Source organism: Phaenicophaeus curvirostris, chromosome 13 (genome assembly GCF_032191515.1).
Source record: "Phaenicophaeus curvirostris isolate KB17595 chromosome 13, BPBGC_Pcur_1.0, whole genome shotgun sequence".
Classification (NCBI taxonomy): Eukaryota; Metazoa; Chordata; class Aves; order Cuculiformes; family Cuculidae; genus Phaenicophaeus; species Phaenicophaeus curvirostris.
The window spans coordinates 6,871,845-6,897,510 of NC_091404.1; the positions used below are offsets into that span (position 1 = coordinate 6,871,845).

At 39.8% G+C, this 25,666-nt stretch overlaps 1 protein-coding gene across 5 annotated transcripts in view; it reads left to right on the plus strand.

The window, feature by feature from the left end:
* The window catches only part of TENM1 (teneurin transmembrane protein 1), a 662,362-nt gene extending 639,969 nt beyond the window's left edge, over positions 1–22,393 (plus strand). For all 5 annotated transcript variants that reach the window (XM_069868106.1, XM_069868109.1, XM_069868108.1 and 2 more), the window contains 7 exons: positions 1,678–1,850; positions 4,351–4,586; positions 10,165–10,461; positions 14,618–15,005; positions 15,680–16,900; positions 17,385–17,527; positions 18,868–22,393. In XM_069868106.1, the coding sequence (XP_069724207.1) occupies positions 1,678–1,850; positions 4,351–4,586; positions 10,165–10,461; positions 14,618–15,005; positions 15,680–16,900; positions 17,385–17,527; positions 18,868–19,626 (3,217 nt within the window). In that variant the 3' untranslated portion in view covers positions 19,627–22,393. The remainder of the gene's footprint in view (positions 1–1,677; positions 1,851–4,350; positions 4,587–10,164; positions 10,462–14,617; positions 15,006–15,679; positions 16,901–17,384; positions 17,528–18,867) is intronic.
* Positions 22,394–25,666: the final 3,273 nt, after the last annotated feature.

The following is a 25,666-nucleotide window of genomic DNA, read 5'->3' on the forward strand; positions in this document are numbered from 1 at the left end:
ACTAAATTGGGTATATTTACGCCTTAAAAATGCGTGGTTTGTGGATTTTTCTATGGTACGGTAGAAAATCTGAATAACCTAGCAAGCTGTCATATCTAAGCAGAGATGTGATATCTAAACAGATTGTGGTCAAGCAGTAAATGAAATATAACTGCCTAATGCTAATGGAGTTTCCTAATGATGAAAAGTAGAGATCAGAGTCAGTTTTAATCGCTGGGTGTGGCACTCAGTCTATTTACACAGAACTGGCATAAGGGGAGAATGCAAATAAGTCTCATGATATATTTGAGGGCAGTAAGAGGTGAGAGAGAGAGAGAGAGATTATATGCTATTTAACATTTGATTAATTTATTTGTCAAAACCCACAAGATGGTCACTAGTTCATTCTCCACTGTTTGGAAAGAAGAGCAGCTCTGTTTTTCTTTTTTATACTGGGGGTGAGAGAAAAATTCCTGTTTTTTTTCACCAAAACTTCTTGTGATATATAGATTTTGTCTGACTAAATAGCAGGAAATAAAGATCCTAAGGAGATGATGCCAACACATTAAAGTGAAGGGCATAGCCAGATCATCTGCTGATGTGAATTGGAAGAGCTTAGTTGGAGGTAGTGGAGCTTTGTCAGTTGATAGACCGGCTGAGAATATGTTTTGTGAATGAGAGGAGACAGTTAATAAAACATGAAAACTTAATTATGTTTTCCTACCTGCACAAATAGGCTTCTGTTTTATGAACATGAGTTGATTTTACTCATTCAAATACATCTGCAGTATCAGTGAGGTGTCTTGATTGAATAAAAACGTGTTAGCATCAATAAGGTTTTTAAGATGGAAGGCATTCATGTGAAACTATGTCAAGTACCAGGCAGTGCTGTGCATTGTTTTCCCTGGGAACCATCAGAAACAACAAATATATCTGTAGAACTGAAAAGACCTGTTAGAAACACTGTTCCAGAGCTTTTGAATTAATTATTGACTTTTTTATAACATGGCCTCATTCATATAAAGTACCTTAAACAAAAACAATTTCTTTAGCTCTGATGAAATTTAGGTGAACTAAAATGTGCTCTAGGTTCTGGTGCTGTTACTTGTGGTGAGAAGTTCCTGCCGATTTGAATAGGCTTGTGGGAAACATAACTCAAGGGGAAAAACAACGTAGCAACTTAATCGCTGCAGATTTCAATCTAATTTTGTCACTATTGTTACACTTTATGTGCCCTTTTTAAATTCACCATTCATATTATGCACTTCACACATCAGCAACAAAAGGCAGGGTTTGAGTGTTGCAGAATCCAAGAATTGGTGTTATTTAAGTTTAACGGGTAAGGAGACGCCTTTTCAGGGTGAGTTGGTTGCTGAATGCTGAGTGACCTCCAGCGGCCGCCCTCCCGTATCACATCCCAGCAGGCTAAACCCTGGATCTGGCAGAAGCTGAATGATGCAGATAGCATCTCAGTTGCTTTTGTATCCAGCAGCACTGAAAAAAAGAGTCTAAGCAGGAATTTGCATTTGGGAATGAATGTATTCTGACTGAATAAATGCACCGATTATTACCTTATTGTGCAGTGCTGACAATGCTTCTTACTTTTTTCCTTCTTTTTTTTTTTTTTGCTTTTAGGAGTATCTAGGAGACAATAGTGATGGATTTTCTTCATGGCTCTTTTAACATCATGTCTTGCAGGTATGACTCAGATGGCCATCTGACCAATGCGACCTTCCCGACGGGAGAAGTCAGCAGTTTTCACAGCGATGTTGAAAAACTGACACGAGTAGAACTGGATACTTCTAACAGAGAGAACGTGATCACAGCCACAAACTTCTCAGCTACCTCTACAATTTATACTTTAAAACAAGGTAATGAAAGCATTTCTGTTATTTCTTCCCTAATCATTAAGTTTCAAACTCTAGATATTATTGCATTCTTAACTGTTTGCCAAAAAGAAAGATATTAGAATTTGTTCTTTTGTTTCCTCCCTGCTTCAATACAAATAGCTAGATAGTACTTATAATTCTCCTGGGGTACCAATTAGAATCAAACCACAAGTGAGTACTTTTCCTCCTAGAAGACTCCCATGGATAGATTGTAGTTATTGAAATCTCTGATGTCTCCAGGCTTTATGTGCTACTTTCTCCTTCAGCATCTGGAGGACTTGGACTGACCTATTATACACTGAGCTTTGCTGTTCTGACAACTGCTGCCCAGAAGAATGACAAACTCCGCTGACGTTTAGCACCGAAATGCTTTGCTTGACCAATGTTGTGAATGCTTTCTTGTAGTGCAGTGTCCTGGTTCTACAGTGCTTGTAGAAAGGAGAAAAGCATGACCCACCTCTGCTGGTGGCTGCCTTAGAAATGAGCTTTTGACTCAACCCCTGTAGACACCACAGTATTTCCCTGGCAATATCATCTCTCTCGAGGAGAATTTACCCTCTGCCTAATGGAAGTGCCTCACTGTCCTCATCCATATTTTGAAGATTCATCATCAAAGTTCTGGTTTTATATAGTTTGATTGATCTGAGTGTTTTTTCTCCTTGGGGATTTTGCTGTTATCAGTGGATTGTTCAGGCTTTGAGAGAGCAGAGGCTGGGAAATAGCTCTCTGATTTCCTTCCAGGTCTGCTCTGGAAAAGCTTTGTAACTTTGAGTAAATCACAAAGCTTTTCTGCCTCTCAGCTTCTGATCTAAAAAAAAAAAAAAATAGGAAGAACTCACCTCACCAGATACTCATTCATTCATCTTCACTCTTGCATTGCAGAGATAGCACTGAAGAAATGGAAGTAGTGTATTATGTTGCTGTATCACCTGTTAGGCTGTCCAAGTGACCCCATCTGCTCTCTGCATCATCTACTGACTGCCTGATTGTATGTCTGTCCTTAAATCTGAAACCCCTCAAAGTTGGTATGTTACCACATTCTGTCTCAGGAAAGTGCTAGCTCTCTATGGGCAGTTCCAGAGATGAACAGCTGTAGTTATTATCATACCTATCATATTTATGAATTCATATAATTTGCATATTTCCACATCTCCATGAAACTAGCACCCTGTGAACAACCAGTCAGGCGTGATGCCCTTACATCCAAGTTACAAAGTCTCTTTTAACTTAATGCCTGCTATCTTCACTTTCTGATACACCCAACTATTTTCCACATATTCTGGTCTCAGAAGCTGGAGCAGTTACTTCTGTGTGCTTTTCATAGTCCTTAGCTGGTATGAATTTGATTGCATTTTAAGGGTGAGACTCTCACTTTATCTCGCAGCACTAAATGTCCGGACTCATGATGGAGTTGCCCCCAGGCATCTGAGCCACAGTAACCTCCTGCACACATATCCCTAGCATGACCAAATGCAAGGTAACGTGGCACAGCTCTGCCTGCCCTGGAGGAATTGCAGTGCACAGGCAGGGAAAAGGGAGCATGCAGCAGCTCTACAGCATCGCGTCCTTCCAGTGGAGACCTGCTCTGGACCTATTCATTTTTCTGCCAACAACCACTTTCCAGTGGGTCTCTTGCACCAGGCTTCAGGCTCATGGTTGACTCTCACTGTGCCTCTACCCCAGGTTCCTGCTTCTAATGGGAAAGAGAAGAGGTTTCAGTACAGTGATACGGGGAAAAGGGACTGAATGGGACACTGGCCATCACCTTAGACATTCTGAAAACAGCTTTCTTGCTTGACCTCAGATATTCTGATACACTATCCTTACAGTACCTGAAGGGGCTACAAGAAAGCTGAAGAAGGACTGTTTACAAAGGCTTGTAGTGATGGGACTAGGGGCAATGGCTATAAATTGGAGAGGGGCAGGTTTAGACTAGACATAAGGAGGAATTTCTTCACAGTGAGGGTGGTGAGGCACTGGCTCAGGTTGCCCAGGGAAGCTGTGGCTGCCCCATCCCTGGAGGTGTTCAAGGCCAGGTTGGATGGGCCTTGGGCAGCCTGATCCAGTGGGAGGTGTCCCTGCCCATGGCAGGGGAGTTGGAACTAGATGATCTAGGTCCCTTCCAACCCAAACTATTCTATGATTCTGTTCCATTAACGCATCCCTGTGTGCTAAAATAAACAGAATATCGGTGGTCAAAACCCAGCCTATGGGGTTACATTCTTTTAAGCTGCAAGCAAATCTCTTTATTCCTACTGCAGGAAACCTTCACCATGGAAATCATCAGGCCAATCGCAATAAAAAGCTCTTTAGACATCGGAAGGCCTGAAGGTTACCGTTGCAAAAAACACACTGCATTTGGTGTATGTTCAGCTGTGTGTAACCTAGGGACAAAGCCCTTTGCACCTAACATTTGCTTCATAAATCTGGAGATCTGAACTTTCCTCTGTTCACTGTTTTTTGTTTGTTGTTCTTTTGACAGATAACACACAGAATATCTACCGGGTCAGCCCAGATGGGTCTCTGAGAGTCACCTTTGCCAGTGGAATGGAAATAACGCTTAACACGGAGCCTCATATTCTAGCAGGGGTTGTCAGCCCCACTTTGGGGAAGTGCAATATCTCCCTTCCTGGAGAGCATAATTCAAATCTTATTGAATGGAGGCAAAGGAGGGAGCAGACCAAAGGCAATATCTCCACGTTTGAGAGAAGGCTAAGGGTAAGGCTTCCTCTTGTGTCAAGTGCAGTATTCCCTTTGAAAACCATTGAACTAAAATCCTGTTGAAATATGCTACTTCCTAGGAAGAGCAATGGAAAGTTTGTATCAATAGTGGGCCCCAGCCATGAATTTCAAAACCAAATTTCTGTGACAGTCGCAGGGATGTTTGATCTCTGTTTGATATTGGTTGTGAGACTTGACCTCTAGTCATAATTACTTTTTCTCTTCCTCTTCTTTTTCAACTAAGAACTTAATTATGGCTTTGGAAGAAGCTGTGAGCAAAGGACGATGTGTAGTTACTCTGGCACAGCAGAGAGTTGGAGCCACATTCTGCCTCTCTCAGATCTATCGACCTTCTTTCTTGTGGGGGAAATGACAGGTGCCCGTCTGTGCCGGGGGCAGATGGTCTCCCAGGGCACATCTTGGGTGTCCTGGCCAGAGCGTTTCCTTGCTATGTATCCAGACACTATGTATTCTGCTCTCTACCACATGCTCTCAAACCCCCTCATTCCCTCTGACACTGTGGCTCTAATGAAGAGTTACTTTAACACTGCATCTGTGGTTTATTTTTATCTGTGAGGAGAACTCACAGATTACAATGGCAGATGGTCAACATTCAGCATTTAATTAGGTAACACTAAGGCTCAAAGAGACTGCTACCTTGCAGAACAGGTTTTTTATGAAATCAGTTCTGGTTTTCACATGAATACCCCTTAAAATACCTGTACCAGTAGTACAACTGGGAATTTCAGCCTTAAAAAATGTTGCATTATTAACCACAGCCTTTCTGGATAGATGTTATCTCTGAAGGTACATCTATTAACTCTTAAAATATAAAGATGGCTATTAAAGTCTCTGAATTATCTTTTGGTTATAAGATGCTATATATTTTTAAGTGTATTTTCTGTTTAGCTTTCAACTGCTTTGATCAATTAAAAAGATAATACTTGGATGATCTGGCAAGACTGACCAGTGCATGTGAAACACCTGTTTGAAAGAACATCTTCAGATTTAATAGTCACAGTTACTTCATTAGGATTTGAAAGAACATCTTCAGATTTAATAGTCACAGTTACTTTATTAGGATCTTACAAGTGCAGAAAAGCTTCATTTAGTTTTCCTTACCCACCTTCTGCCTGCCTTCATTCTAGCATAATGTGGTTTTTCATAGCCCTGTCTAGGGAACAGCTGAACTTATTACAGTGGCAAATGTGTTATGAAGGCAAGATCCAAAGTATGGACTCCATGTTTCACATTCACTAATTGACTTTTGTGTGATTTTGTGTTTGAATGACTTTGTGGCACATGTTTCTTTAGGAATCTTATGTAATAAAATCTTAAACAGAAAGGATAGAGTCAACTATCTATTCTGCTTACGTTGCCTGGGCCAAGTTGTTTGTTACAGTTATATTAAATAGAAGTTCCTCATCCTGCACAGTTTTCCTGTTGTGCAGATTATATTTTCTAGTATTGAAATTGATTGCAGGTTCTTTTAACTCATTTTCACTTGCTTCTGCATGATCCTTAATATTGTCTGCCAAAAGAAGAGGAGGAAATTCACAAATTGGTAGGATTAAATGGATTCTGGCTGGAGCTAGAGCTCAACTGATTGACCTGCCTCTGGATCAGGCTGTTGGTGCACAGAACTGCTCATGTACTCCTCCTTGTCCCCCTTCACCTTTATCCAGTGAGGGGGTAGAAGATGAAGTGTTGGAATGATTTTTGATGCGCTGCTGTCTTATGTTGTCTGTCCTTCCAAAAGTATCCACTAGCATCACAGCAGCTGGCCATTGCATTGTTATTTCTGTAAATTGCGTCTTTTTATACCTACCCAAGACCAAGGGATTGTCCCTGTCTATGCAGAAGTCAAGCCAGCTACCTGTATTAAAATGTTTTCCCCTTCCTCAACTATACAGGACATTAGGACCATCTGCTTGAGAGCTGTTAGGGAGAGGCTGAGGGAACCCAGTGGGAAAGCACATTAAATGAGGGTTTGATAGTGGGAAAGAGGAGAAATATTCTGTGCATGGGCTACAGCGTGTAAATAGACAAGAAAATGGGACAAATGGACTATCAAGGCTGTTACTGCCAGGAAGAAGGACTTTGGAGGATAGGTGAAATATATGGGTCCTGGTATTTAATTATAGCACTGAGAAGTTTGCAAAGGATGCTAATGGGAAGTCGGTGGAGGTAGAAGGAGCTGGAACAAGGCAGCTGGCAGGGAAGGCAAGGGAGCGGCAGAATTTACCCAGAGACAGCTGTCTTTCCCTGGTGATTAAAGAAAATATGCAGGACAGCAGAAGCAAAAATATCATCATAAAGTGTCTTTGAAGCAGTACACCAAATAATGAAAGGGATTTAAGGCTTGCTGTTGAGTACTGTGGGAAAAAAAACGTAGCATCATTAGAAGCCCTTATGCTGGGTGAGGTTCTGTTGGGACCTTCTGAAAACTTCTAGTGAGTACATTTAAAAAGAAAGTTTTTAAACACTTAATATGCCATGACTGGTGTAATAGGAATTGTGTTGGAAAGCTTGCAATGTAGGACAGAAAGAACTATGCTGAACTTTGAAACTATATGTAAAGAAAAGCTCTGGGGATTGGACCAGTTCTCAACGGAAATGAATAGACTTGCAGAAGCCCTCAGTTAAAGAAAAAAAAACCAGCACAATGGAAGAGTTTTCTGAGGAAAAAAAAAGCATAGGAATGAGGTTTAAAGATGTTACTTAGAGATCAATGCTGATACCATCATTGAAGCAAGTGGCTTTGAATGCTAAGAGGTATAAATTAGAAGGCAGGTAACTGGAGATGAGATAAAGGATGACCTAGTTTAAGAGAAGAAAGGTTTTCTTTTTGTGCCTGGTCCTAACATTTTTAATTCTTAATTGCAGTTAGCGACCTTCTTGAAAGCACACCACTATATTAGTGTTATTTACAGTTCTGGAATGAGGCTGCTGTTAGCATGCTTTGAATAATACTGTAAACATTGTGTTTTAAAAAGTGAGATTTTTTGCATGGTGCGATTCCCTGCTCTAGAGCTAGAGCAGAAGTAAGTTAACGGAAATGCTAGAACAGACATCTAACTTTATCTCAGTATCTAAATCAATGTGGGAAACAGGAATTCATCACAGGTTTCCTTTAAGTGCGGAACTGCCTGCCCTGGTGCTTCCTGAGAATATATAAAACAGTCTGTAGGCATGTATGCATTTTATATTAATAATAAATCTATGTACAATCAGGCATTTTAACATCAATCTTAATCTAGCAAGACTTCTTTTTTATCAATCGAACTGCTATTTTAATTGACTTCTAAAAATGAAGCAAAGTCTGTTGTTAAAACCAATGAGCATGATGCATAGTAATGCACTGATTAGAATGCAGCTCTGTTCCCTCATGTCTTTTGCATAACTTAGAGGAACTTGGCATTGGATGCAGTCCAGGTTTTACAAATGAATACCTACAAATTTGAAAACTGAATGCTTGGCTGGTCTTACTTATTTTTGCCTTTTTTTTTTTTTATAATAACAAAAAAGGAAGTAACTCACTGGCCTCAGTTCAGAAGTCGTGCAGATACAGGCTTTGACAGCTATGTTTATTATTGCGTTTAGCAAATGATCTCCTTTTATTTACCAGTCTTACAGCAAGTTCTAATAATAGGACCAAATCCTCTGCCAGTGTGTATCAATTTATATTGACTCAAATCAAAACACAGATAAGGGAATAATACAAGATCTCATCTTATCCACACTTTGTAGGTGGTTTCAGAATGAAAGTCAAGAGAAGAGCACATTTATGTGAATATTTACACTGCAAAATTTCTAGCTATAAAGATAATAGAAGTAGAGTCAACGAGTGTTTAAAAATATATAATAAATCTATCTTTCAATGCTCTACTAGTGTTATTATTGAAATAAGCTGAATTTTCTCCCTGTTTTCATCAGCTGTAATTCTGACTTGATATTGCTTTCAGAAACCACTTTTCCTGGGCTTCTAACAGAACACGAGCTCCAGCCTCTCGCAGGAGCTTTTTACTACATTGTATGTTTGTTGCAGGAGTCGTCTTTAAGGAGCCAGGGGGATTTGAAATCAGCTTTTCAGTGACAACATTGAAATGAGGCCTGCTACTCATGTATCATATTGTCTTGCCTTAAGAAGGGTGTTAAATTTAACTTAAATCTAGTGTAAGAAAACAAACAAATGAGACATAAAACATGGACTATAAGGGAAGTAATGGCATCCACCCGAACCTTATTTTAACTCTGAGCTTTCGAACACTGCTGTTATCCACTTCGCTGCTAATTCTGCCTGTTTGGTTTTCATTTTTATTTATTCTATCGTCCCTGAAATTTATATTGAAAGCAATTTGTATTCAAGACTTTCATTTCTCCTAGCTGCTTTCTACGGTAATAATAATAATAACAGCAACAAGAAAATTAAATAAGTATATAGACCGTAAATGAATATGAGCCAGGGTATATCCCCTGCTTGCTTTTCAATTATTTTACAACCAAGAGGGTTTGTTTTCAGAAACTGCAAGAAGTTTGCAAAGAAATATAATAAACTTTATCCATCAGACTGCATACAAGCAAATATAGCTGAGCTGAACTGAGTACCACATTTTACTTGGGCTCCTTAACCATCATTAGAGCATAAATTGTAATAGTTACAGCAGTCTACAGGGGTATATAGGTATTTTACAGCTATTGTAAATGAACACTATTAAAGTTAGACGTGTGTGTATATAAAACCCCAGGAATGGTAGTTGAAGAAAGAACACCTGCTTCTTCTTGATTTTCAAATTATTTTGTATCTAAAAACAGAAAGGGGAGAGAGAAAAAAAATGTTCTTTCTAATCACTACCACCATATGATCCCAGCTTGAATTATTAAACAGGTATTCTTAACCATTTACTTTATAGCTATGCCTCCAGGTCTCAGTAAGGAGCAAGCACTGCGCTGTGCACTGCGATAACACCTGCGCTGGCATCCTCTCTGCTGCAAGGAGTTTATTAATTGAAATAGATTAATACAAGTGATTAGATAAAATGCAGTAGATTAATGTGAGCGCATCAAGTATTGATCTGAAAAAGGCAAGTCGATGAACGATGTCTTATGGTTCTTTAAATTATATGTGTGATTTAAATGGAGTTTAATAGTGATTGCCCGGTGACTGAATGGTGTAGGAAGGTAGATGATGAAGGCACTGGACAGATACATTTTGTCATCACGAATCGGGCTCTTTTGATGGAAGCAAGAAGTTCAACCACAGAGAGGTGAAAGTTGATAAAAAAGAAAAAAAACTTAGGAAAAGGTGTGAGCAGAGGTGAGGGTTTAGCACATGGAAATAGGAAGCATCCTGTAATGCAAAGTATCATAATAATAAATGCAAGCAGCATTTTGTTTCTTGGTCCTCCTGTTTCTCACTGAATATTTTTCTGTTTTCTTGTATTGAAAAAAGGTCTAAATTTAACATCATAATGTTAAACGATTGCGCATTTTGATTAGAGCAGGCACTGAAATGTTTTCATTGTGTGTTATTAAGGTGCATTGTTTTCTTACCTTACTGTATTTTTGTGTTCAGGCCCACAACAGAAATCTGCTTTCCATTGATTTCGATCACGTAACCAGAACAGGGAAGATTTATGATGATCACCGAAAATTCACTCTTCGGATTATGTATGATCAGATAGGACGCCCAGTTTTATGGTCGCCCATCAGCAAGTACAATGAGGTCAATATCACTTACTCACATTCTGGATTAGTCACCTATATCCAAAGAGGAACCTGGACGGAGAAAATGGAGTATGATCCGAGTGGGAACATTATTTCCAGAACATGGGCAGATGGTAAAATATGGAGTTACACATACTTAGAAAAGGTAAATAATTTTAAAAGTGGATTGTTGTACCAAGGCCAAAATATTTGGTTTTATATAGATATTACATGGTGAGCTATCCTATAATACTACCTCTGTCGAGAGTATTTAGGACTTTTAAAACAGAAATATACGTACAGTTACCTAAGTAGATAAAAATGTCTCTGGGCACACATAGGCCTATGTGTCACCCATTCAAACCTGGCATAGCTGAGTTCTGGAGAAAGTTATCAGCACCGCATATTTAATTGGTAGGTAAAAATGACTTCTTGGTCTCAGTCTAAGTTTAAGTGAACAAAGGACAGTCTCGCTGTTCAAAAACATGTTGCTACTCGTTATAACATAGTCAAAAATACAACAGTCACTGGAAGGAAACGTTTTGCTCCCCACAAACACAGTTCTTTTAAGCCAAAACAATAACCTTGTGAGTACAAGCTTGCACCTATTCAGTGCTGTGTTGTAAAAAAGAGATTGGACCTGTGAGGAGAAAGATGACTTCCATATTTATGAAGGCCATTTTGGGGGGCGGGGGGAATATTACTGTGGAATGAATTATTGCTCTGCGTTTATTGTGTCTTCATGTCTAAATTGCTTGAGCATTGTAATTTTCATTTATGTCTAAAGGTAATGTTCACAAAATGAGGGAATAAGTCTACAGCCTAAGGAAGAACAGCATCTCCTTCATCTGCAGAGGCATCTCATTTGGTCTTGTCTCTCAAAGCGACAAAAACAATCTATCTCTTTAAAGCTTTCAGAACATAGTGTGAAATTGTATTCAAACAATGTCCTTTTAACAACTCTTTTAAAAACAGCAACGTCTTGGACTATCCAACATGTCCTGAGTTTGCAGAATATTTTCTCTAAACTTCTTAAGCACAGGGAAAGGGTAGGAGGGGGCAGGTGAGGTAACACAGATAGGGGTTATTACATGCAGCAAATCCAATGACTTTGAAGTTATTTATACATTAAAAAGTTCCAAATGTGTACCTTTAAGATAAACTTTGCTCTACTTATTTCGAATACATTTAAGCTTGATCCTGAAAAAACTTAAACCTAACCCAGAGAAGAAAATTATTTAGACTGGGGAATGCATAAAAATGCGATTCTTTTCTTGTCTGCATGCAGTATGGTTTTTGCCTGTGTTAACAAGATTGTCAAACTCTAGAAGCTTCAGAAGTTTGGTTCAGATAAATTTGTTAGGGCTTCTTTTGTCTGTATGCTCTCCTGCAAATTGCAAGTAAACAGACATTTAATACAACTTTCAAATATTTGAGCAATGTGCCTTTTGGAGGAATCTTTTATTTTTCCTTTGGGACTAATGGACTGTAATTTTGGAAAAATGGATGCTTCTTATCTTTCCAAACCACTTTGTTCTTAGTTTATGATGAGCTTTTAAATGAAGTCATAAAACTGTTATTCTGGAATTCTGTATAAGTGGCCAACTCTTGATGTTGTAGAAGCAAATAGCAAAAGATTACTGGTTCAGTTAGCAGCAGGCTTCGTGTGTGTAACTCATCATTAAAATCATTGCAAGTCATTCTGAATATGGACATAATCTTCAGCTATTTAATGTACTTTCATCAGTGTTTGTTCCTTGTGCCAAAGAAAGATGGATTCACTGTCAAAATGAGACATTGAGATATCATTTTGTGGCTCCATTAAAGTCAATAACTCATGATGTTAATTATGTAATGACTGCTAAAGGTTGTCTGAAACCTCATAAGACACGATTCCTTTTTTCAAAAAAGCAATTCTATAGTTGTCTTCCAATTCATAGTTATTTAATTCTTCATTTTTTACCATTTGATGAGTTAGTTAATTGTACATCTTCAAAAATCTCTACCCCTTCCAAAATCAGCCAAAATACTTTAAGTTTCAAAAAGCACTATGATGGTAGCACTGTAAATCATTGTTACTGACGAGATTCTTTTCCTCTTATTTTGGTCACTTCCTTCAGTTAGTTAATGGTGTTATAAAATCTCCTGAATACTCCAAGCTTGCTTCCAAAATCCTGCGGTTTATCACCAGACAAAACAGATGAGTGGCTGTTTGTGTATGTTGGACAGAAATGACATCTAGTGGTGGTGCTCAGCATTTCTGTGTATTCCCAATAGAGCTCCAAGTAATTGCCACTCGCTGTTTGTCTCAATATACCATGCAGCATCAATCATTACGTGGTTGAACAGACACTGGTTGCTTTTATAAAATGACAGCTTTTTGGATGTTTTATGAGCTACCCCCTGAAATCCTTTAAAACAATTAGAACCCAGTTTGTGCGAAGAGTTGAAAAATCTATTGTAATATTATTAAGATGAATTGGGAATTAATTTTTTTTTCTTTTTATGGTATCTTCTAATAGGCTAGAGAGGATACTAAGTCACCAACCCTTGTACTGTCTATCCTTTTACTGTCCTGGACAGAAGTGGAAAAACCACAAAGTGCTGTAAAATCGGCACACAGGGGCACTAAAGTTATATTAGAGATGTTTCTGATCTTGTTATTCATACTCTGTCAATGGCAGACAGCTTAAAAACAGGCCCGGGAGCAGTATATAGAGAGAGGCGTCATATCAGTGCTAGGAGAGAGTTCAGCCAGTGGTTTACTGCAGATTGGGGACTCTTAACTGAAGGTGAAAACAAAATAAACACTGTGCGTGTTAGAAATGCTTGGCAGACCAGCAATAAAGCGATCAGAAAAAGCTCATTGTAAAGGTTTTTCGTCACCAGTTGGCAGAGAGTAACTTGTGAGTGGCATATGTTGGTGCTCTCTGGTTTGTGTATCGGTGACAGATGCCTTTCACCAAGGGCGGGAAGAAATACATCTTAGGAGGGTGGAGTGCAGGGAGGATGGCCAAAGCTTAGCCTATCTTTGAGCCTTTGAATAAGCTCTTGGTTTTTTTTCAGAGGAAAGTGGCTCTGGGCCACAGTTACTTAATACGTTGCAGGGCTGAGCTCTTGGTGTTTTCTTCCCAGAGAAGGTTTTTGAGCTTAGAGCAAAAAAAAAAAAGCCTTTTTTTTTCTGATTCCTTTCCCTAATGCTCTATGAAAAAGCAGTCATACGTCCTCCTAAGACATTGTTTCACCATGATGTCTCAATAATGCAGATGTCTGACAAATTTGCTTATGTGCCTGGTCGGTTCGAGCCGTGAGCTAAGAACTGTGCAGTGTCAGCTCTCCGTTTCAGCTCAGAGTGACAAGGATGTGCAGTGCTCTAGTCCAGCCAAGCCACTGGTGGGGGAAGGCTACAAAGTTCCCCCATAATTTTCACTCTGTGTTTTCATTATACTTGTTCGAACAGTGACTGTTAACAAATAAGCTTGTACTGTGTGTCACTGTGACTTTGCACCTGACTGGTGAAAAGATTTACAGAACGCAAGTTTTAAATTTGCACAGAAAAATGTCTGCCATGCTGACACATTGATCTGCCAAACCAACCAAACAGATTTCATTGACCAGCCACAATTAACCAGCAGCTGGATGTGATGATCTTAGAGTTCTTTTCCAACCTTAATGATTCTATGAACACAAGGCAAATATCAAGTACCTGTGTAGAAATTATATTCTTTGTAAACATTAAAAAACAGAGATAGAAGTAGTCACACCAAAGAACCTGCAGACTATTTTCGTCCATCTGTATGTGTGGAGATACTGTGACCTCTGGTGCGATGTGCATTTAATAGAAGACATACAGAAAAAGGGGTAGGTGTGCGCTAAAGATATGCAGAGTGCCAATAAAACCTAAACACCTTGTACATATCATTGAAAGTTTCCCTTTCCACCTCCCCTGGAAACATCTGCCGATGCAGATGCTTTGCCTGTTCGTAAGAAAGACGCTCCCTCTGTTATTGCTTCCTGGAAGGATGACCTAGATATTTCAAAGCAACATAGCAAGTCAGCATGAGGCTGAAATGCTACTGAGAGCCACATCTGCCTTCCAGTTTGGGGGTCCTTACCGCCAGACTTATTATTCTCCTCCTGTTTTGTACCACCTTGCTGGCCAGGTCTCCTGGAGCTGAAAGCTTCACTTGGCATACAGACAGTAAAAGCAAACTACAAGAATAGATGGTTGTTTCAGCATTTCCTTAACCTTAAGGTGCTCACTACATGAATAATAATTTGTTTGATCAGCCACTTACACTGCCATTCCTGTTTGATTGCAGTCCGTGATGCTCCTGTTGCACAGCCAGCGCCGCTACATCTTTGAGTACGACCAGTCCAACTACCTGCTCTCGGTCACCATGCCGAGCATGGTGCGCCACGCCTTGCAAACCATGCTGTCCGTCGGGTACTACCGCAACATCTATACCCCTCCAGACAGCAACGCGGCTTTCATACAGGACGTCACCAGAGACGGACGCCTTCTGCAAACATTATATCCTGGGACAGGACGCAGAGTCCTTTACAAATACACCAAACAGTCCCGACTTTCCGAGATTCTTTATGATACTACTCAAGTCACGTTCACCTATGAGGAGTCTTCTGGGGTTATTAAAACAATACATTTAATGCATGATGGGTTCATCTGTACCATCAGATACAGGCAAACAGGTTTGTGTAACTGCAACTACTTTGCTGAAGTTTTTGGCCCCTACCTTGCACTTACCTGGCAGGAAATTCCATTATTGTTATGTCTACACATTCTTGTATTTTATGTTTCAATAGAAAAATAGGTGTGTATATCTTTATGTCTGTGTCCACAGGCATATATAGCAGTCCCATTTGAAATATAGTTTTCTTTTTATGACTTGGTGTGGAATAGCTCTTCTAATATTTGTTCTTATTCCACTGTGTGGATATTTGCTAAATACTAAATCATGTTGTTTTATTGTTTATATTTTCAAGTTTCCCTGTTTATACCATAATATAACATAAATTCGAAAGGGCTGCTTATATGAGGAAGAAAATCACCATGTAAAATAAATTTCATTTAGAATTATCTTGTGAGTAAATAGAAATCATAGTTATTAATAAAACAGCATTCATTTAAACCATGTTAATAAAATATAAATATTTTGCAGAGCAAGCATTAATAAAGGTTTGCGAGAGAATAATCTTACGTATTCTTAGTTAATGGTACGTTCTGAGACAGCCAAGTACCAATAAGGCTCTAGAGTGTATTTGAGTTCATCTTTTATCTGTGCTAGATCTGTAGGTTAAGTATACTGTGGACGTCATTCATCATTTTTCTCACTCTCCCTCTTTTCCCTGTTTGCTTTGGGCAGGTCCGCTGATTGGTCGACAAATCTTCAGGTTTAGTGAAGAAGGGCTTGTAAATGCCAGATTTGACTACAGCTATAACAATTTCCGTGTCACAAGCATGCAAGCCATGATAAACGAGACGCCTCTTCCCATAGATCTGTACCGTTACGTTGATGTCTCCGGCAGGACTGAACAATTTGGGAAATTCAGTGTAATTAATTATGATTTAAACCAAGTTATAACCACCACTGTGATGAAACACACCAAAATTTTTAGTGCCAATGGTCAAGTGATTGAAGTGCAATATGAAATTCTCAAGTCTATCGCTTACTGGATGACCATCCAGTATGACAATATGGGTCGTATGGTGATCTGTGATATACGCGTAGGTGTAGATGCTAATATAACAAGATATTTTTACGAATATGATGCTGATGGTCAACTTCAGACTGTGTCTGTGAATGATAAAACCCAGTGGCGCTACAGCTATGACCTTAATGGCAACATCAACTTGCTGAGCCATGGAAACAGTGCACGCCTCACTCCTCTGAGATATGATCTGAGAGATCGCATTACCAGACTTGGAGAAATTCAATATAAGATGGATGAAGATGGTTTTCTTAGGCAAAGAGGCAATGAGATCTTTGAGTACAACTCTAATGGTCTGCTGAACAAAGCATACAACAAAGTGTCTGGCTGGACTGTGCAGTACTGTTATGATGGTCTTGGAAGACGAGTTGCAAGCAAATCAAGCCTAGGACAACACTTACAGTTCTTCTACGCTGATCTCTCCAACCCCATAAGAGTTACCCACTTGTACAACCATAGTAGCTCAGAAATAACATCCCTATATTATGATCTTCAAGGTCATCTCATTGCAATGGAATTAAGCAGTGGAGAAGAATATTATGTTGCTTGTGATAACACTGGAACACCTCTAGCTGTATTTAGCAGTCGGGGCCAAGTCATAAAAGAAATTTTGTACACCCCATATGGAGAGATCTACCAGGACACTAATCCAGATTTCCAGGTCATCATTGGATTTCATGGGGGTCTTTATGATTCTCTTACTAAATTAGTTCATCTGGGTCAGCGGGACTATGATGTCATTGCTGGTCGGTGGACAACGCCAAACCATCATATATGGAAACACCTGAATGCTGTCCCACAACCTTTTAATCTCTACTCATTTGAAAATAATTACCCAGTTGGCAGAACCCAAGATGTTGCTAAATATACAACAGGTAAAATAACATGCCTATCATGAATATACAACTTTCGATCAAATTCTGCTATGGATTCAGGATTCCAGAAATCTTTTGTGTGCATCCAAAGTTGCTATTTGGCTTTAATCTTATGTATATGTAAAGTCATTTCTTTAATAGGTAATGTCTTACTGAAATTGTTCTGTAGCCTTCTCTGGTAAACAAGAAAATAATTAATAGTTGTTCTGCTGCTTTCTAAGTGCTAAAATTAGGGGAAGAATGGAAGCAGATTAATTTAAAATTTTTCCATTATAAACAAATAGAAGGTACACTATTGATTTGAGTATGGCTATGCTTTGTAATCAAATAATTTGTTTGCTACAATAAATGCTGTAACCAGTACTGAAATCATAAACTGAAATGAAATCGTTATTTTTGCATAGCTAGAATTTCTGCAAACTACCCTCACTTTTTCTAGGATTTACGTGCAGCTTATTTCCAGCATTCTTCTCTTGTTTTGTAGACATTGGAAGTTGGCTAGAGCTGTTTGGTTTCCAGTTGCACAATGTACTACCTGGATTCCCAAAACCAGAGATAGAAGATTTGGAGACAACATATGAACTTCTACAGCTTCAAACAAAAACCCAAGAGTGGGATCCCGGAAAGGTTAGCAAAAGCTCTGTTCAGCTGCTTTTAATTCTAAATTAAGGAATTTGATTAGAAAATGTTGGAGACCGGGGAAACAATGTGACTGTAACAGTCAATATAATAGGCAAAGCAAATAGTCTAACAATGGTAGAAACTTTAGAGTTGTCACAGCCTGTACAGGAATCGGAGCAGAGGAGAGTTTTAAGGAGAACACAGGGAAGAAACTTTGCAGCTGTTTATAGAGAAATCATCCCAATTGGAGGGGCAGGAGAGGCAAAAGAATAAAGTGATTGAAGATTGAAAATTGAAAAAGCTACAAAAAGAATTTGTGGAAATAAAACCATTAAACACACTGTTTTTCATCTATACTAGGCAAAGGTGCTATAAAAGATGCTAAATCACTGAGAGTATAAACAACTTTTCAAATCTGTACCTCTGTCTAATTATTGCAGGGAAACAGAAATTTTGATATGGCTTTGTAGAGGAATGTGTAGAAGTCAGCCTTGCTCCAGGGCTTAAAGAAGAGCCATGCAGCAGCTATCAGGGTCTAGCAATCAATGTACCTGCAGCAGGAGCAGGAGATATTTTGAGCAGGTGTTCATGTTTTACATTTGACCATAGGAGCATCTGTTAAAAAAAAAAATACAATTTTGCAAAGATAAAAGAGAAAAGATGCCTTTCCTGTAATGTAGTCAGGAAAAGGAAGTATAATTACATGCCCATGTAAAACTGTTACTGAGACAATTAAAGAAGCTGTTACAAAGACGGAAAAAATTTAGTGATGGGTATAGTGTTAAAAGACAAAACAGATGATTGGAGTGAGGGGCTTTTTAGCCTCAATGGGGGGCAAGATCTTCAGATCTGAAGTACTTCCTGTTGTCTTGAGGTCATGAGACCTTCACAGCTTGTTTTCCTTAAATAATGGGCTATAAAACCACTTGTTGCTATTTTACAGAAGGCGTAATTAGATGCACAGAGACGAAGCATGTAATCATGGGTCAGAGTACAGCTTTGAGTTCAGGTTTCCCCATGCCTAAGAGTCGAAGAACCAACTATTAGAATAATGAATAAAGGAAAGGAGGGGGGAAAAAAGGAATAAATGCCAAAATATAAACTGTGATAAACACAGTTTACCTTTATTTTCTAGTAACTAAAGAGTCCATGAGACAGAAAGCAATACCTTAGGTGATTAGAAAGCTTGTGCATATATGCAGGCTCTGCAGATGTAGCTGCACAATGTCTTACAAACAAATTGAAGATCCATTCTAAGAAATTAAGAGATTGGCAGGGTCTGTGAGACACTATAATGAACTGCAAGATGCCACTCCTGCAAACTTTATTGATATTTTCTTTTCCAGACTATCCTTGGTATTCAGTGTGAGCTACAAAAGCAACTCCGAAACTTTATATCCTTGGATCAACTTCCTATGACACCCAGGTACAGTGAAGGCAAGTGCTATGAGGGAGTGAAGCAAGCGAGGTTTGCAGCTGTTCCTTCAGTATTTGGAAGAGGCATCAAATTTGCTATAAAGGATGGTATAGTGACCGCTGACATTATAGGCGTGGCTAACGAGGACAGCCGGCGCATCGCTGCCATCCTCAACAACGCTCACTATCTGGAGAACCTTCATTTCACCATAGAGGGCCGAGACACGCATTACTTCATCAAGCTGGGGTCTTTGGAAGAAGATTTGGCCCTTATAGGCAACACTGGAGGACGGCGCATTTTGGAGAACGGTGTCAACGTCACAGTGTCGCAGATGACTTCTGTGATCAACGGGAGGACTAGACGCTTCGCTGACATCCAGCTCCAGCACGGCGCACTGTGCTTTAATGTTCGGTATGGAACAACGGTGGAGGAAGAAAAAAACCATGTCTTAGAGATAGCCAGGCAGAGGGCTGTGGCTCAGGCCTGGACTAAGGAGCAGAGACGGCTGCAGGATGGGGAAGAAGGTATTAGGGCATGGACAGATGGAGAGAAACAGCAGCTTTTAAGCACTGGGCGGGTACAAGGCTACGATGGATATTTTGTTTTATCTGTGGAGCAGTATCTTGAACTTTCTGACAGTGCCAATAATATTCACTTTATGAGACAGAGTGAAATAGGCAGAAGGTAACAAAGAAAATTTCTGCCTTTGCGTCACCAAAGACTGCCTGTTTTTAAACGTAAAAATGGTTTATTGTATTGGGTTTTCTAGATCAGAACTCTGTATATATAAATATAGAGGAAAAAACATATCCAACTGCCTTTAAATGTGACAGAAGATGGTATTTTAATATTGTTCGTTTAACTCTTTGAGAGATGACAGTGACGATTTTTAGTTCTTGTGTGGCAGTATTCAAAAATTTCAGAGGCAGAGTCCTGACAGCTGAGCAGCATGACCTGCACGTGAGGTGCCCGGGGTGACACCCGCACATCTCTGCAGGGCACGGGAGAGCACATGATGCTCTGCCTTCTTCTTAAAAAAACACAACTTCTTTGTTGTTGTTAATTTAATAATTCACCAGTTATTTAAAAGGTTATAGAACCTGATTCTGAAACCGGTGTTTACTGAGTAGTTTTTATCCCAGTGAGATCTCCCATTAGTTCAAGGAATTGCATACAGAAACCAGACCGTGTATGAAAACTTCGTAGTTGCTCACCAACCCTGCACATGTCATTCCTCACAGCTACCATCTAGGGGATTTTTCTAACCTGGGAAATCTGACGTTTATTGGATACCGTACATAAAAGACTGTCCCTTATGGCCTTTAGGTTTGTTCAGCCACAGCCACCTCTCAGCCACTCAGTGGTTAACACCACATTGCATCTACTCTTGCACTCGAGGCCTCTCTCCCAAGGTTTTGCTCGACACTGGGTTAAGCCGAAGCGTAGATCTTCCTGGCAGAGGGATGTAGGGTGGCACTGCTGGGCTTCGTCAGGTGTCGGAGGTGGCCAAAGAAGGGCTTTGTGAGCCCTGTAGTCAATAGGACTCCCTCCACTGACATCTGTGTGCCCCAGACTGGGCTTCAACTCAGCGCTTTTGGGACTGGGAGGGGCCACACAGTGCAGTAACAATGAGCCATGCAGCATCAGTCCAGTCTGTTGTAATTAGGCCAGGATTCCACGGATCATTTGGAAATTGCAGTGTTCTTAGGTAGAGGCATTGCATTCTTTTCATCTCAAATTAATAATCCTGTTATATTACTCATTTTTTTCAAGTCTGAAGAAGATCGGTGGGTTGGGAGTTGATGAATCTATGGGTAGTAAATATGTTGATAAAGTAGAACATTTGGGGGTGACTTCACATTTCAGCTCAGTATCCAGAGCACATATAAAAGCATTATATTGCATGGGCAGAAACGTTTATTTCCCAAGGTATCATGCACTGCTGGCACAGTTATTTCTTAGCAGAGTGGGTGATCCTTCTTTCAGCTTGTCATTTTTAAAAGACCTGATTTTCAGGAGGGGAGGGGGGCTTTCAGAGAGGGAGGGACGGGTACGCTGATTTCCTTTGCTGACTTTCCAAGGGAGCTAGAAGTCTTGTTATAGAGCCTGTGTATCCGTAACAGTGATGTTATTGCACATTTCTTTCAAAACATAGTAAATATATTGAAACAATTTCTGCTCGTATTTACAGAAGCCAACAAAGTGCTTTCTTTGTCTTTCTTCCTTTCTCTCTATTTTTCTTTTTCCCTTGATTTTGGGCAAGTGGAGCAGACTGTCCTGAAGTTAGAGATGAGCCTGAACTGGCACCTGAGACCTACCCACCACCCAGGGGTTTGGACTCAGGTCTCAACCTCACACCATTAGTGTCTCTTTCCAGACTCCTTCCGCTCCCCCAGGAGCCAGCACAGCTTTAGGGGTGCAGGATCAGGCTGAGTGAGAGCCTGATCCTAAAAACCACCCTCTACTCCCCAGCCAGGGGGAACTGTGGACCAAAATCTGCATGTACACAATTTGATCAGGCTCATCCTTAACTAATGTACAGAATTGGGAGCTGACAACACCCACATTTGACAGCTCTGATTTCCGTAATTTTCCATACAATCACGGAGAACTTGAATACCTCCACACCAGCCTAAAAATGGACCTTCAGATCCTTGAGCCTCTAATATGCTTTTAATCAATGGAATAATAATTTATGAATTGTATATAGGAAGCGCATTCATAAATGTGATGACGTATTTTATCACTGATCCAAGATGTCAATATTAGAGTCTATTTTACTTATATTTTAAGCAATTATACTTTTTTGTGATTCACTAATGAGGTATCATTTTCAATCTGCTTTAAATATCCATTATAAACAGATATTTGAAGCTATTAGAATACCTTGAACTGTGCATTTCTAGTATCTAATACATATTTAGTTAGCTTGTGCCTTTAGTTTCTTAAAGTTATATTTGTATTATATGCAGGAAATGCACTTTGTATTACCTACAGCTGTGTTTTTTAATACTGCCTTGATTACTGTTGTTCTCATATTATGCCAAAAGGTCAGAGTGAAATGTGTTGCAAGTTTGTTGCTGAAAGTAGATTTGGCTTTTTCCCAGTTCCTGGGCCCAGTCTAAGGTACATTTTTGAACAATATTTCTTAGGAGATGGATGCATAAAGAATCACAGGACATTACGTGGCCCGGTTACAAAAGCAAAAAAAAAAATTGCCTTCATTCTAACAGTTTCACAAATTTAGGAAACTAAATAAAAATGTCGTGCTGAGATGACAGCACTAAAGAAATGAGTTAATATTTGAAAGAGCACTGGAGACTGATGTCATAGCTACACATGGGCTCTCCAGCAGTGATTCATGAGAACTGTAGCAAACAAATAGCTTTGGACCATCTTGTTCATGAACAACCTCAGATGGAGGCAGGGAACATTTCATTCTCCATTGTTTTTGCCCTAGTGTTTTTGTAGCTTTTCCTTTTTTTTTTTTTTTAATTTTGCACTATAGCCTAGAAACCCAAATGAGAAAAAAGCAAAAAATAAAAATAATGGCATGGAAATTTTAACTGTTATATAGACCAGATAATTTGATGGTAGCATTCTGCACTGAAAGCAAGGTTCTGAAAGTTGAAAAAATAAAATAAAATAAAATAAAATAAAATAAAATAAAATAAAATAAAATAAAATAAAATAAAATAAAATAAGATAAAAACCACTCTTGCACACTATCCTGTAGCAAATACCTACCATGAGAATTGCGTGCTATATTTTTATGATAGCCAAACAAATAGTGTGTACATGTAAGGTTTCCTTTGCTTTCATATTTATTTAGCAAATCTAGAACATTTCAAAGGTATAAATATATATATAGATAGATATCTATGTAGAACATAACCAAATAAATATATATGAACTGGTCAATGTGCATCCGGTATACACATCCTAGCTGTTTGGTTAGAGCTCTTTAACGTCCTCTCAATTGTGCACTAGCTAGGTGGACATGGCCTCTCTCTCCTTGGCCATGAGCACTCCTGAAGCTCTGGGTCTCAGCCCTGGTCTCCACTGCTCACCAAGCCCCTTCTCCACCAGTGACCAGGGCCAGGGTTACAGAGCAGCAGCTTTTCCAGCGTGAGCAGTGGCAATCAGTGCTGCTGGAAGCCAAGGTACAGTTCCAAAGGGGAAAGCAGTTTAAGGCGGAGGAGCCTCTGGTTTAGCTTAAGCAAAAAGAGATGGGCAGATCCCTGGCAGGGTGTTAATTTGCTCGGGTGGATTCACTGTAGTGCAGCTGATCTAGTACATCGACGCTCAGATCAAGCTGCCAGCAACAGCCGTAAGGGTTTCCCTGTCAAATGCTGACTGTTATTTAAACCCATACTCAATACAAAACATTACCAGGTCAAAAGCATCCTGACTGTCAGAGGAATCGCTTCTCGTCAGAAACTGGGAACCATGGAGTCGGACTCGCTGTGGATTTGTCCAGGCATTTGTCACCTGCCGTTCGTTGTCTAAGGAAATGTGTTTGACAATTTCCAGTTTTTCCTTAGATCTCATGGTGGACTTCAGCCTTTGAATAAATGTTAGTATATCAAATCGTGTCCTTGACAGTATTTTACTTGTATGAACCATGATAAAGCATTAAATCTTCAGACTCTTCAGGCAGAAGTGTCAATAAACGAGAAAGAGAAGCATAGCATACGATATATGTCAAAGTAACGTTCCTTTTTAGCTTTCTCATCAACAATAAAAATGTTTACAATGTATGCCAAGATCTTCAGTTTCTGTCTAACACCAGTTGGAGGTTCTGATCTTACAGAAATTGTGTTATAATGGCCTCAGCCTTGTTGCTAGGAAACAGTAGATTCCAATTTTTTTATTCCTGCTCTAACTCCTGTGCTGAATAGTGACTGGGTACTGTACAGGTTTATGTTATATGGCTGCAGTTAAATGGTCTGATGCATTTTGCTCTGGGTTTCAGACCAGAAGCATGCATTTTCTACAAGAACATCCCAGCAACACGCTGTAAATATTAAAAGTTAATATATTATGTGTCGATATTTGAAAAAGAAAGTACTTTGACTATTTCATTTTTAAAAAATAAAGGTGCAAACTGATGGTGTGTGACATTGTGTTTGTTTACACAAGGTATTTGGGATATTCTGGTCATGTTAGCAACAGGTGCTTCCGTATAACTTCAGACAATATTGGTTGATTCAGAAGTTGGGGGCAGGGTTTTCCTAGTAAGACTTAATTTTACTTCTGATTGACCAAAGTTCACCTGTATACCTCTGCAGGTTTCCCTGGTGAAAATACAGCCAGTTTTTGTGCACAGATTATTACATTTCATCAGAACAAATGCGAGTGAGAAGAAAATTCTGCTAAATGCCTTTGCACTTCCAAGAACTGAGTGGGTGAAGTCAATGGTGGTGGTAGGAGATGAGGAGCAAAGTTTAAGTACAAGCACATTCTGTAGAGCTGCCTCAAATAGATGAAGATGAATGACTGCGTGTAACAAAAGCATGTGCGTGAGGAAAAACAAAAAGCCCAGTGTGTGCAGCAGAGAGGAGCACACAGTAAACTGGAGGGGCAGAAGGAGTGTTTAAGGCTGAAGGAAAGGTTGCATGGTGAAAAACAGATGGGAGCAGCTGGGCTAGGCAATAACTCAGTGTGAGGGTTGAGGCTGGAATAGTTGTGTTAGATGGATAAGAAGGAAGCAAGGCCAAAGGGGTGCTCAGTAGAAAAAAAAAAAAAAAAGAAAAGCAGCCTGGGAGATGGTATTGATTTAGTGCCACAGGAGGTCTGTCATGGCCATAGCCCGGGAGTAGGAGAGGGCTTAGTGGAGGCAAAATGAGAGCTGTGGCAGGATTAGTTGCTGCAGAGCAGTGGCATTACCTTTGCTGGGGAGAAGCCAGAGCGGGGAATGCTGAGTCCCCACACAGAGCCGCAAAATCAGCTGTCAGAGCCAGGGCACCCAGGGGAAAGGGACAGGGGAAGTCTAGGGTTGGGGGCACAGGGCAGAACAACCACAGCAGGGAGGGACTGTGTCCCAGTTTGGCTGCAGCCCGGCAGTGGTGCTGGGAAGGAAGAGGCAGGAGATACAGACTTTACCCGGGAAGTCATGCCCACAAGTCAGCTGCTGCTCTCTGAAAAATCTGTAGCTTTTCACACCTAAGTCAAAGCATAAGATCTATATAATTTCCATATCATTCTTCCCATGACCAAACATCAATTCCTTGTCCCTCAGGTACCATGAGCTTTTCTCTGTTTCCACCTTGTTTATGCCTACAGCAATTGCAGACCCATGAGTACCCAAAAAGAAACAACAGAAACAAGCCTTTGTGTTAATAATTTACGTCAGAAACTGAAATTACATTCTCAGCTTTGAACAAAAATGGCATCTCCTGGCATATTTTATGCATTTTTTAGAAGAACAATGCACTTTTGGAGTCAGACATCATCAAAGTAGTTATCCTCAACTCACTGAACCTCCGAGTGGATGAGCGGCTGCTGTCCTTGTGCAGTTTATGTTTGCACAGGCAGTTCTGACAGGCTCAGCGCTTGCTTGAAGCCAACAGGACATTTCTATAGGAAACAGCCCTTGGGCAAAGTGTTTCCCACTACATTTATCCCCACCGCAGTGCGATCATCTGCCACGGATCATTTCCAAACACACCCTTTCCTGGTCCCAAGAGAGGCCATGTCAACCAGGAGTTTAGACCCAGCAAAGAAAG